The sequence below is a fragment of the Numenius arquata genome, chromosome 11 (assembly GCF_964106895.1).
Source record: "Numenius arquata chromosome 11, bNumArq3.hap1.1, whole genome shotgun sequence".
Taxonomy (NCBI): domain Eukaryota; kingdom Metazoa; phylum Chordata; class Aves; order Charadriiformes; family Scolopacidae; genus Numenius; species Numenius arquata.
This window is the reverse complement of record NC_133586.1, coordinates 39,436,418-39,448,668: the sequence shown is the minus strand read 5'-3', so window position 1 is coordinate 39,448,668 and position 12,251 is coordinate 39,436,418. Positions and strand designations below refer to the sequence as shown.

Below are 12,251 nucleotides of genomic sequence, written 5' to 3'. Positions count from 1 at the left end.
CAGAGGTAGGGATGTTCCTTGTCTCAGCTGTGTCCATGCTAGCACGCTGCAGGGATGCCGCCTAGTGAGCCTGAAAGACAGACCTTGGCACTGCAGCAGGAAACGGGGAGCTTGGCTGCCACTTGGAGAGACTCTGTAGCTTGTACGATGCTCCCTGCAAGGGCAGGCCATGCAGAGTCTACACTGGAAATAAGATCATTTTTTTTTTCCACTTTGTATGATTTTCTTTCATATTAGTTGATACATAACAAATGCACAAGGAAAGGGCAGTCTTGTCCTTCCCAGACCAGGAGGCTTTCTGCTTCATGGTGCTAAGCAGGTATGTTCATGCTTGACTGCAGAAGACACTTTCTTTAACCACACCTCTAACTTCAGCATGTCCTTTAGCCTTGGCTGAATCTGCAAGCCACACAGTCCCAAAAACACTTTCCGTGTCCCTCCCCAGCCCACTTCTGAGAAAGAGTCCAGCCTGATTTATAAACTAATTTGGAATAATCTCACTGAATCTCCCCTCTTCCAAGGTTTTAGCAGTGAGTGACAGTTCCCACATCCCTCTGTGGAGAGAACACACAGCAGAGTGTGGAACCCACATCCCTCTGTGGAGAGAACCACAGCAGAGCACTGGAATCGCCAAGATTCCGCCCTCTTCCTCTATGCCCCCCCACAGCAGCTACACGGCTGACCACAGTCCTCCAACTCACACATTCCCTACAACCTAGCACACACCATGGCTCCTCAGGTCACCACACAAACAAGCCCACAACCGCTTAGCTTCCCAGGCTGAGTGAAATCAGTTCAGTACGGCCATCAACCAACCTCTCCTCTGTCCCTCTCCCCTGCCTATGAACTGATTCACAAAGTAAAAGCAATGCCATCTGTTCCAGGAAAAGTTAAATATGTTTGTGACAAGACACGAACACAATGCCAGCCAAGTGTTTGCAGTAATTGCTCCATGGTTATATATAACATTGAGAAACACCCATCTGAGGCCCACGCTGAATTTATACCCCCGTTGGGCCCTCACACTCAGATCCCAAGCATGGATCTGCTTTCAGCTGCTGAAGGGAAACTCCAGCTTTGTCAGGAAAATTGACCTTGGTCAATTCTCCCACTTGGTTGTTGTTTTTTTCTTTCCAAGATAGGGGGTAGTGCTGAGAACGTGTACTGAGTTCATGAACATGTTCCAGTGCTGAGAACATGGGAACTGAAGTGTCCCAGCACGGGACAAATCAGGTCAGGCACATCACCTTCCCGGAGCCACAGTCTCCAAAATGACCAGAGATTCTTCAGCTCCTCTCACAGAGTTATTCACCCGGCCTGCCTGGGGCTTCTCTTCACCCTCATGTGTACAAGACAGAACATTAAATCCCAGCTTCCTTGAAAAGCTGGAAGCCTCTCGCAGCCACCAAGTGCAGCCTTGCCTTCTCCCATGGATATTTCTCAACGTTCCCCAAAATGACCTGCCAGATTTAGAAACCAGACCTACAACCCTAACAGCCCCTGACGAGGTGAGAAAAAGCAACGTCAGAGAAAGACAAGGAGAATTAGAAAAGCAGTTTCCCTGAAGAGCTTACAAGGAAGCTATTGGATCACACAAATGTTTCTCTATCTTCCTTCTGCCTGCAAGACTACAGCAGAGGTTATCACCATTTCCCCTGAGATGTCTCCAGCTTCTTTTTCAATTAATTAATTAGATGAATTCACACTTGGTGAATGTGGCAGACTTCTAGTCAGCCGTGCTAATTTGCAGGTATACTGCAGCCAAGATCTCCCTGGTGGGCTCTCCCTGCCATGTCCTCCAACACTTACCATGTAAGAGCCGTCCAGGCAGAGCCACGCGCCTTACCTGCAGGTGATGGTCAGCGTATCCTTGGCGTCGATGACGTGTTCCTCCTCGGTGATGCTAAGAGTAGGGGGGGTCATAGAATAGCTGCTCACCAGATCTGTGGAGAGAAAGGAGAGAGGGGACGATGGAGACATCTGCCAGTCTGGACCCACTGCTGTGGGTAGCAGCTGGCTCGGCATCACGAGCCTGGAGGGAGGCAAAGCCTCCTGAAGGAAACATCTCGTAGGAGTCTGCTCTTCAGCAACAGCTCTAGGGCTAGGGCCAGAGAGCCCGTAGACTCAGACAGACAGACTAGCAGAGACGAGGGCCAGAAAAAGAACGGAAGACCAGAAATCAGGGAATCCAGGTGTGGCCATTCCACACCAGGTGACTGAGATTGAGCTCACCTGGACTACTGCTCTGAAACGATTTTATCTGGTAACTGGAGGGAGTCTGGTGGGATTTTCTTTACGCATGTAGTTTTCTGTAATCAGGGGGACGAATCAGGGGCGCCCAGATACCACAAATGCAAAATACTTGTGTTTGTACAGAGATGCTCTCAGGAGCCAGCAGGCGTTCACTGAATGCCCTTCTCCTGCTGGGCACTCACTTTGGGTACGTGCAGTCACCTGAACATGACCAAACCTTCGGGGATTACCGCAGCCCCTTCCCAGCACCACAGCCGGGCAGGCATTCCAGGAGTGAAATTATCCAGGCTCAAGGACGGGCAGTTAAACATTATCATGCAATTCTTCCAGCTTTTGTCTGGAAGAGTCCCACTTCTTGTGTGTCTGCATCGCCGGCATGCCAGACACGCACCCTAAGCGAGCTCCTCATGGACAAAACATCTCGAAGTACCGGTTACCCTCACAGAGGTACCCGTTGTTTTTCATCAGCGCCGTGTTGCTGACTGTCATTACTTCATGATCTTTATCTTAAAAACTCCAGCTTCTGGAGACGGGAGATAATTCAAAAGAAAAGTCTTGGTGACTGCAAAAAACAAGCAAGTAAACTAACCAGAAATAGAAGACAAAAAAAAAAAAAAAAAAGTAAAAAAAAGTTGTGAAATGTGAAGCTGTGACTCAGGTAGATGCTAAACGCTAAGGAAGAAAAGCATGCAAAAATATGTTGCTAGCTCAATTTCCTACAGAAACGTGAGGTTTTTGCAGCTGCGTTCTGTGCATGTCTCCTTCCCTCGTAACACTCAAACCCATTTATCAGCTCCAGAGGGATCTGGCAAAGAGGGAGAGGTCTGGAGGACGTGGTGTTTCCACGAGTTTCACAAGCAGCAGGCACGCCATATGCCACCTCTCCTCCATAACCGTGGCCTGAGGACAGCGGGCCTCGGAAGCCCTGTGGTAGAGGCCTGCGATGAATGTTTCTCTATGGGGAAACCTGCCCCAGGAGACACCAAATGGCCACCCCGCCAGCCCCTTCAACACAAAGCCTCGGAGGGGTGGCATGAGGAGCCAGGACCCCAGGGATGCCGGGATGCCCAGGGCCCACTGCCATCATGAGGGGCCACCGAGGGGGACATGGCGGTGGAGGGACGTGCCGAGCGGCACCACCAGCACAGCCAGCCCAGGGCCGCCGGCCTTGTTCTCCCCGATTGTTCTCCACTTCCTTCCCGCCTGCACGCGGCTGCCCCCATGGCAACAGCGGGGCCGCCGGCCATCTTCCCCCCCACCCTGCCATCTCCCGCCTCCTCTTCTCTCGCCCTCATGAGGCAGCGTCAGCCCAGGGGCCACCCTGGTCCACCTCCGTGGGGGTCCCGCTCCCCACAGCCCGGCTGACAGACACCTCTCTCCCACCCGCTCCCCGGTGAGGAGTCAACGAAAACAACGACAACAACAACAGCAGCCATCGTTCGTCATTCAACACGCGGGTCGGGTCGGCGTCACCGCGGCCCCTGGGACCAGGCGGTGCTCGGCCCCCATGGAGGACACCCTGCCTTGTGCCTCCAGCCTCCCCTTCCCTGAGGGAGGGGACGTCAGATGTCACACACAAAAATGTGCCCTGGGGCTGTGAAAACAAATGAGCGCATTTTTGGTAAAATCCCTTCAAAATCTAACAGGGTTTATTAAAAAAAGGGAGGGGTGGGGGTGGGGGGAGGAATCTGACCGCTAAGCTGCATTTCCTATTAACGCCAGACATGCTTATCCCAGTGCAAACTCCGCTCTCCAGATGGCCACAGCCTGCCAGTCCTTTGCCCTGGCGAGTGACTGGGGGTGCCCACCACCCCCAGAGTGCTCAGCCCAAAATGTGAAAGATCACAGCTCGCCATGGGGCTGGCTGGGGCCAGCAGATCCTCTCATCCTGCTGGTGCCCCGGGCAGCGAGCAGAAAGCTAACCCCCAAAACCCCTGGCACAGACATCCCCAGGGCTGTGGGGGATGAAGTGTGTCTCACACCGGAGCCATCCTCCTTGCTTGAACCACTAAAAAAAAAGTGGTCCAGGGTGGCAGGAGGCTCTCAGTCGATGCTGTGCATCACATCTGCCCTGCTGCTGGGCTTGGGAGGAACAGGACGGTCACAGAAATAACCCCCTGCCTCCCTTCACGTGCCGCCTGGTGACCTGTTAGCAAACAACGCTGGGGGGTAGAGGGGAAGAAAGAAAAAGTACGATCTGTGCAGGTTGAGGCTGTGGGATTCCTGCAGATGCATCCTGTCCGTGGCCCTCCGCGAGTACAACAGGAAAAGGAACCACTGCTCCCTCCGAAAGCACCACCATGCGGGGCCGGGGACATTCCCGCTGCTGGCAGCCAGCGCTGGGCTGGCCCTTGTGGCCATCCAGCCTCCTTGATGGCCCCAGGCTGATGGAGCTTTGGGGACTCCCCGCATCAGCCACCGGCTCATGCTGGGGACCCACTGCTCACCCTGACGCCCCATTCCAGGGCTGGCACCTCAGGGTGCTGGTGCCTACAGCCTCTTGTGGCTTTCAGGACAGTCAAAGAGCCATTCCCAGCCTGCAAAAGCATCTTCAAGGCCATCAGCTTTCCCCAGAAAAATTCTCCATCCCTCTCCGTGGGCCGGCCAGCCAGATCCACCCCATTGCTGCCCCTTTCCTTTCCCTCCCCGAGGGAGCATGTGCCTTGTTATGGGTCCCTCCTGCGTCTTACTCTTCCCAGCACTGAACTCGGTGCTGGGTTTGGCCGTTAAATCTCCGCTAACTGACATACAGATGGTTTGTGTCTCTGGCAAATCCCAGGGCGCGAGGGAGATGTCTCCAGAGCATGGAGCATCTCCTCTCCTCCGAGTCCCTCCTTCCCCACCTCCAACCCCGGCGATGCTTTATCTCCTCAGCCCTCCGAGCAGACCCCGCTCTCTCGTGCACACCAAATTGCGCCCTTGCACGGGGAGAGCATTAATGTAATTAAAAAGGCATGCGGCAGCCCCGGCGAGCTTTGTTTTTTCAAGATGGTTTCCAAGCAAGTTGGCAGCGGGATATTAAAATAAACAGAGGGGGATTGATGGGTTGCGGGGAGAGGAAGCAGGATCCCACAGCCACTCACACCTTGTCTATTTTCAGCGGAGTGTGTTTCCCAGCAGTTTTCCTAGCCTTGATCTCTCAGCGCGCGGCTCTGAAAGGGGCCAGGCTGCACTGAGGGCCTTCTCCTTATCGAGGGCAGCTCCTTCATTTTCTCCGGCCCCCTCTACCTCTTTCTGCACCCCGAGATCACTGCTGCTCTCAGCACGGCGGGGCTGCCCACTGGGGTCCTGCCTCCCAGGGCTCTCCCTGCCTGGTGGGGAAGCCACGCTCGCCCTGGAAAGTGCTACCCACCCCAGGGTGTCTCGCAGAGACCAAGGAGCCCATGGGCTCCAGCCTTGTGCCTGACCTCGAGCACATTGCGGGAAAGCCTTGCCAGGGGCTTGGGTTTCCCTTGAAATGGCTGCAGATGGTTAAATCACTGCAGAGCAACATCTGTGCCAGAGCCAGCACCGCCGCAGCGAGCGATGGCTTTGGAAACCTGCGCAAAGGTGTGGGTGGAGGTGCCAGCATGGCATGGCACGGCACAGATCCCGCTCTCCGTCTGCTTCCACCCGCAGGAAGCCCTGCACCGGATCCTCCCTCTGAGCCCCTGCACACCCCCTCAGCCCCTCTCCGCTTCCCCTTCCCTCCCTCTCTGCTGAGTCGGCCCCGCTGACTGATTAACGGGGCACCTTTCCGGAGAGGGATTTTTGTTCACACTCTGTCCTTCTTGCTGACTTCCTTCCCCGGCGCTGGACTGGATCGCTCTGGCCACGGCTACCGTGTGTCCCCAGCTAACCGGCACAGCTCACGCTCCTGCCACCAAACTTACTGCTTCGGGGTTTTGTGATAAAATAACAAAATAACATGCACAGAGCAAAGATGAGGCTGCGTGCTCCTGCTCATCTCCCCGCACCTCACGTACCCAGCCCAACCCAACCTGCCCACCCCAGTGCCGTACTGGGGCAAAAGATAGGCTGAGAGGGAAAAAAAGAGTGTCCTTCCCCCAGCAAAGCTACCCTGACTCTGCTACTGCCCCGTCTTTACTTTGCTGTATTCAGGCAAAAAATCCCAGTCCACGAGCATCCTGACAAAGCAAGGCAGGAACCTGAGATTTGGACACTTTCTACAAAAGGAATTTCTGGCAGGTTTGTACCAGGTAACCGAATCCCCAGTTGGAGCCCCTGAATTTACCCCATACCCAGTTCAAAGCACCACGGATGAGCCTCTTCCGACTCTCCTCTGGCCTGTCCCTGGTCAGGGCTCAACAGCACCCTGAACGCCCTGGGATTGCTCAGAGCCCAGTGCTACCAGAGAGCCCAATGTGGCTCATCTTGCATAACGTCCCCCCTTTCTTTTGGGTTTTACCCCCAGCCTGAAGCTTTGTCTGCCTTGAGCTGCCCCTGCAGGCTGCAAAGCTGGTGGTAGGGGTCTTCCCTTGCAGGCAGGGCAAGGTGAGCACTCAGACCTGCAATCACACACCGTAGTTACTATGTGAGAGCAAAGACCTGGTCCTGGAGAGCCAACAATAAAATTCCAGTACCTCGCTGGCAACTGGGCAAACAAAGACCGAACGACCATTTTTGACGCAGAAGAGCGGAAATATCTGATTCTGGGGCAGAGGGATGAGAAACCTTGCTCTGCCCTTTCTGCAGACCTCTCCTCCCGCTTTCCAGGCTGGGCTTGTCCAAATTAGCAGCATTTGCTGGCGAAACTCCATGTGCACCATCTCCCTTCACCCTGAAGGAACTAACCCCAGCGTCGCAGGTGCAATCTTCCCCCTCTGCTCCAGTTACCTCTTCCCCACCTGCCCCATGCTGGTATAACTGGCTGCCCCGGTGCCTGACGCTGGGGTTCCTGTAGATGCCTGCAGACACATGGGAAATCCACGTGCCGGAGGCAGAACTGGGCCAACTTCCCACCTATGGGGCTGAAGTTCCCCCACGGAGAACACTCCTCACGCATGGGGCAAGCATCCAGCTGCGGGTCGTGAGTGTCATGTCACGCAAGGAGCAGGCAGCTGGCAAAGCAGCAGGGGGAATTTGGACGTAGGGCTGTCAGCTCCTCCTCTTCCTCCTCCCAGTGCTCGCCAGCACGGAGGAAGGCTTGTTTTGCAGAGAGGTGAGATATCGCACGAGGCTGAGAAATGAATGGCAGGCTCCAGCTGACGTGGGGATGAAGCATCAGGTGTTTTCTCTCCAGCCTGACAGTGGGGCAGGGCGAGCTGCAAACCGCGGCAGGAATTCACACCAAAATGGAGCAGGTTCTGCTTGGCAGCCCGCACCGGGGGAAAAATGGGGAGGTGGTGGGCTAAAGGGCTCTGTGGGCAAGATGGAAACAGGCTAGAGCAATGAATAAATTAAAAATTATAACGATTGAAATCCCCCAAAACCATGCATTTGCGCAAAGGGCAAAGGAAGCAGGTCCCTTCTTTTATGAGGTTCCTTTGTGGTTGCCCACAACCACAAATCACTTCAGATCTGTCCCAGAAGGGTTAAACACAGGGGCTGTGCTCCTCTGCACCGGATCAGCCCCTCTGCACCCTGTGTTGTGCTACAGCAGCATCGCTGTCCCAGCCATGCACCTCCACACACCAACAGCTTATTCGGGTCTGAGGAAACATGTTTCCCCCTCCCACAGTGGGCAACGCCAGCGATGAGACAACACTCCCCACCTGGTCTGGAGATTTTCAGCACCTCAAAGCCCTGTGATGTCATAAAATCGAAGTGTGGTGGATCTGTGCCCTCACCATTTTGTGAGGATGTTCCCAAAGCGTCAGATGTTCCTTTGCTCCAACCAGGGCAGGAAACCTCTTTCAGGAGACACAGGGGACTAATAATGATAGGAACTCAGCCAATACTCACAGACACGGAGGTGATCATCATTATTGGGTGTCTGATCCCTCCTCTCCAACACCAAAAGTATAACAAGACATCAACTTTGCCCCGAGACACCTGTGGGTGAGTCAGGAGCCCCCCGAGCAGGGTCCAAGGTGAGGGCTAAGGAGGGGGCCACTATGGCTGGTGGAAGTGCTTTTTTCTTGGCACCAGCCTCAGACATGCCCCAAGCAGCATGGGTCTGCAGCGATGCCAGGTGAGGAGGAAGGAGGTGTGTCCAAAGGGACAGGGCATTTGGGGGGGATGCAAAAATCAGGGCTCTCCTCCAGCTCAGCACCTGTGGCCACAGGAGGCCCCAGCCAAAGCAATTCCCTGCCCGGCAGCCAAGCAGGGAGCGGGATGGGGTGGGCAGAGACACGAGCAGTGCATCCTGCAACAGCAGCATCGTCCTGACATGAGCAGAAGAAGCCACAGCCAGATCAGCCACACCACGAGGCTGGGTATTCTCCTCTGCTCCTCTAGCCCCTGGCTCTCCACGGCAGCACAGCCGCACATCCAGCACCCACAGGTCCAGCCAAACAGCCCTGCAACCTCCAAAAGGCTGCTCTGACCTCAATGCGTGCACTCCAACAGGTCCATTTAGCACCTCAGTGCTCATAAACTTTAATTAATTGGTTCTTTTCTGGCAAGGTACAAAAATATTACAACCACCCGCACCGATGGGGAACGAGGCAAAGAAAATCATGAGACCTCTGGGCTCCTTCAGCTTTTGGGCTTTCCAGCCAGCAGCTTCATCAAGGGGCAGAAACAGAGGAGCTCGAAAGCAGGAGCCACTTTCAAGAGAGCTGGGCTGTCCTGAGGAGCAAAGTGACCCTTGTGTCCTGCAGTCCTGGTCCTTTGGTGCCTCCAAGCAGGGATTTAAATCAGGATATTTCACAAGCCAGCTGCCCCGAGGCAGCACGGCACGGCTACATCCAACACCCCACCATGCTGCCACCTGCTTTGGGGACTCTGGTCTGCACGGGCACAGCCACCCATGCCCTTGGGACCTGCCACCACGTCATCCCAAAGCATCCCAAAGAGGGGTCAACAAGCGCCTGTCTGGGAGTGTTTATCTGTCTGCCTTTCTCCCTCCGCAGGAAGCACTATCTCACCATCGCCCTGCCTCGCTCCAGCCCGGTTTCCTGCTCCATCCTGCCAGGTTTACCCTGCTTTTTCCTCCTCCCCTCCCCCTGCCCCACCGCTGTCAGGCCATGTTTGCATTTCTGTCTCCTGCCGTCTTTCCTCTCCCTACACCCCCCCGCGCTCGCTCCCTACTCCATCCTCCCCGAGAGGCTACGTCCTGAGCCAAAGTTAGCCTCTGTCAGGTAGCCACATGTCCGGCCTGGGGCAGCGGGTCAGCCGGGGCCACCCTGCAGACCTCCTCCAGGATCTCTGCTGTCAGCAGCCTCCCCGGGCCCCGGGGGAGCCGGCTGTTTGCTGCTCTCGCCCGGGCGAGGGATGCTCCCGCACATCAGAGAGCTCGTTTCCCCTTCAGCGGGCTGTCGGCCCACCCTTTCTGCTGCTGGCCAGGGCCTGGCCAGACACCGCTTTGTTTGGTCCCCCCCATTCCCTGAATCACTCTGGGTTTGTTGGCTGCCTGCTCCTGCCCGGAGAATCCTTTTCCTGCCTTTGAGATAGAGGATGCTCGAGCCATCTGTGTGTTTTATTTCCTTGTAGAAACTAACAAGCCAAGGATTGCTTCCTCTCTCTGACATTTCGGAGGGCAGCTCCAGCTCAGTGGGACGCGCAGGGAGGGGTGGGGGAGCCCAGCGCTTTCAGACAGGAACGGGACCTATTCTGTCCACAGGATTCACTCCCCAAAGGGCAGAAATCCTCCGACCTGCCAAAATGCTGTGGCAGCTCCCACTGCCACGGCCGCGGCTCTGCAGGAGCCCAGGGTGAGCCGCCCTGCTTAGCATACACAGCCACCCCTCTTCCAGTGGCCCCTATTAACTGCATGGCTAAACCCTTGCAAAACTCAATTAAAATTATCCTCCCACATCTTAAGGACTGTCAGGTTGCTTCTTCTCCTGTTTTAATTTACCTCATTCAAAATCTGGCCCTGCTCACATTCTCCGCCCCCGCAGGACGTGATTAACGTGGCGTAGAAAGAGCAGAGGGATCGGATGGCTTTAGGGGACCGGTAACAGAAATTAGCACCATTCATTACATCCCTGACCTGAAGGAATGCAATCACCGACGAATGGTCCACAGCTCGTGTGAAGTGAGCGTTGGTACCTGATCTGGTACCTGGCAGACAGGCAGTGCCAGCACAAACGGATGGCCAGGAATGGGCCGGGGACATCTCCCCATGGGCCCTGAGGGTCTGGGATCTCTGGGCAAGAAGCTTGGGAAAAGCTTCTACTGCTGCTACCTCCTGTTTACCTATTTGGGACTGCTCAGGAGTTGCCTGACCATCGCAGGATTTAGAGTTTAATTCCACCCCGTGTCTATCCAGGTGTAACCCCCAGGGGCTTTATCAGGCTGAAGCACCTCTGGCAGCAGCGGGTACAAACCCATGGGACACTAAAGAGACATCTTCAGCCACTGAGAAGAAATGATAGAAATAAATGGCTGAAGGAAGTTATTATTCACTGTTCCTCATGCTGTACCTGATGAAGCTACGAGGCAAACAACAAAGTACCTTTTCATGCAACTCAGCTAAACTGTGGATTTTGCCACTGTGGGATACCCACAGAGAGATTCCCAAAAAGAGGGATAAGCTCGCGGAGGACAAGTCACCACCAGCTCTCACACACAGTGATCCAGGTGAGACATTCAGGTCTAGGAGTCTCTAAACCACCCATTGCCAAAAGAGTGGATGCACCAGTGCAGGGTCCCCCTGCCCACGCCAGGGCATTGTCCCTTTTCTTGGAGCCCCAGCTGCCCACGCTGAGGCTGGTGACAGCCCAGGCAGAGCCAGGATCAGCTCCAGTGTCTGTGCAGGGGCTTCACACACAACACCAGGGCTTTGCTGCATGGACACGGAAGAAGGGAAAAGCCTGAGAAGCAGCAGAGAGGAGACCCTCAGTTTGGACATCATTAGCTACAGCTCCATCATAAGCCGTTCCCACAGGCTCAAGTGAAGTTTTCATCAAAGCAAGCCGCGATGTGCTGTTGGAGGAAGATGGAGTTCAAGCTAAGCGAGGCCTCGGCATCCAACTCTCGCTGGGAGATGAGAAGGCAGAGGGAGCTGACTGGGAAGTCAGACAGAGCCCAAGGGTCGGCACTGAGCACAGAGAGAAAAGGGCAGCATCATTTGGAAAGGAAAAAGAAAATCGCAGGTTTGCTTTTTCCTTGATGTGTGTGGGCTTAATTGTTGGCCTTTGAAGTTTAGCTCTTCCCAAGACCATTGGCTTATGGACAGACTGAGCAGGACACTGAAGAAATCCCTGTGTCCCACTCAGGGCAGGTTTCCCCCATGCAAGCAAAGCCTGTGGACCCTGCCTGCTCCCTGCCCAGGCTGCTGCGGCCAGGCTGGCCGTGCTAGGGATCTGCAAGCCGTGCAGCTGGACTGGGGGCCACCGTGCCAAGCGGAAAAGACCTGCTCCTCCATCTTCATGTCCCTGGAGTTTGCATCCACATGTTTGCTACTTAGCTGTGAATTGAAATCAACTCAGAGCCCTCAAACCAAACGGCTGTCCTGGAGCTGGCAGTGCCTGTTCTCCTCTGCAGCACAGCCCACCCTCAAGTTGATCCTAGCTGCTGAGTGCCAGAGAAGCTGATGAACAGGGTAAGTGGGGAAAAAACAGTTTTGCAATTAGATGATTATCTTGGCCTCAGAAAACCTGGATTCAATTCCCCATCTGCTCCAGGCTCCCTGCGAGCCCAAGCAGCCTCTTTGTATCTCTCCATCCCTGCCTGAGCCACAGAGGGTAGGGCAGAAGGAACTTGGCTGCTTTGGCTTGGAAAAAAATACTCAAGCAAGGAAGGAGGAATCCTTATTCCTTCTAATGAAAGATAACAGGGAAGAAATAAAATGAATTTATTCCAGAGCCAACGTGACATGAAAAAAAGCTGCATTAAATGAGGATGGGTCCAGAAAGTAGGAAGCAGAAGCACAGTGCAGGAGGAATTTA

The 12,251-nt window shown here is 54.8% G+C and overlaps 1 protein-coding gene across 1 annotated transcript in view; it reads right to left on the bottom strand.

Moving 5' to 3' along the window:
• The window catches only part of FLT4 (fms related receptor tyrosine kinase 4), a 56,246-nt gene that overhangs the window by 32,107 nt on the left and 11,888 nt on the right, over nucleotides 1-12,251 (bottom strand). The window contains exon 2 of the mRNA XM_074155439.1: nucleotides 1,847-1,943. Within this exon, the coding sequence (XP_074011540.1) occupies nucleotides 1,847-1,943 (97 nt within the window). The remainder of the gene's footprint in view (nucleotides 1-1,846; nucleotides 1,944-12,251) is intronic.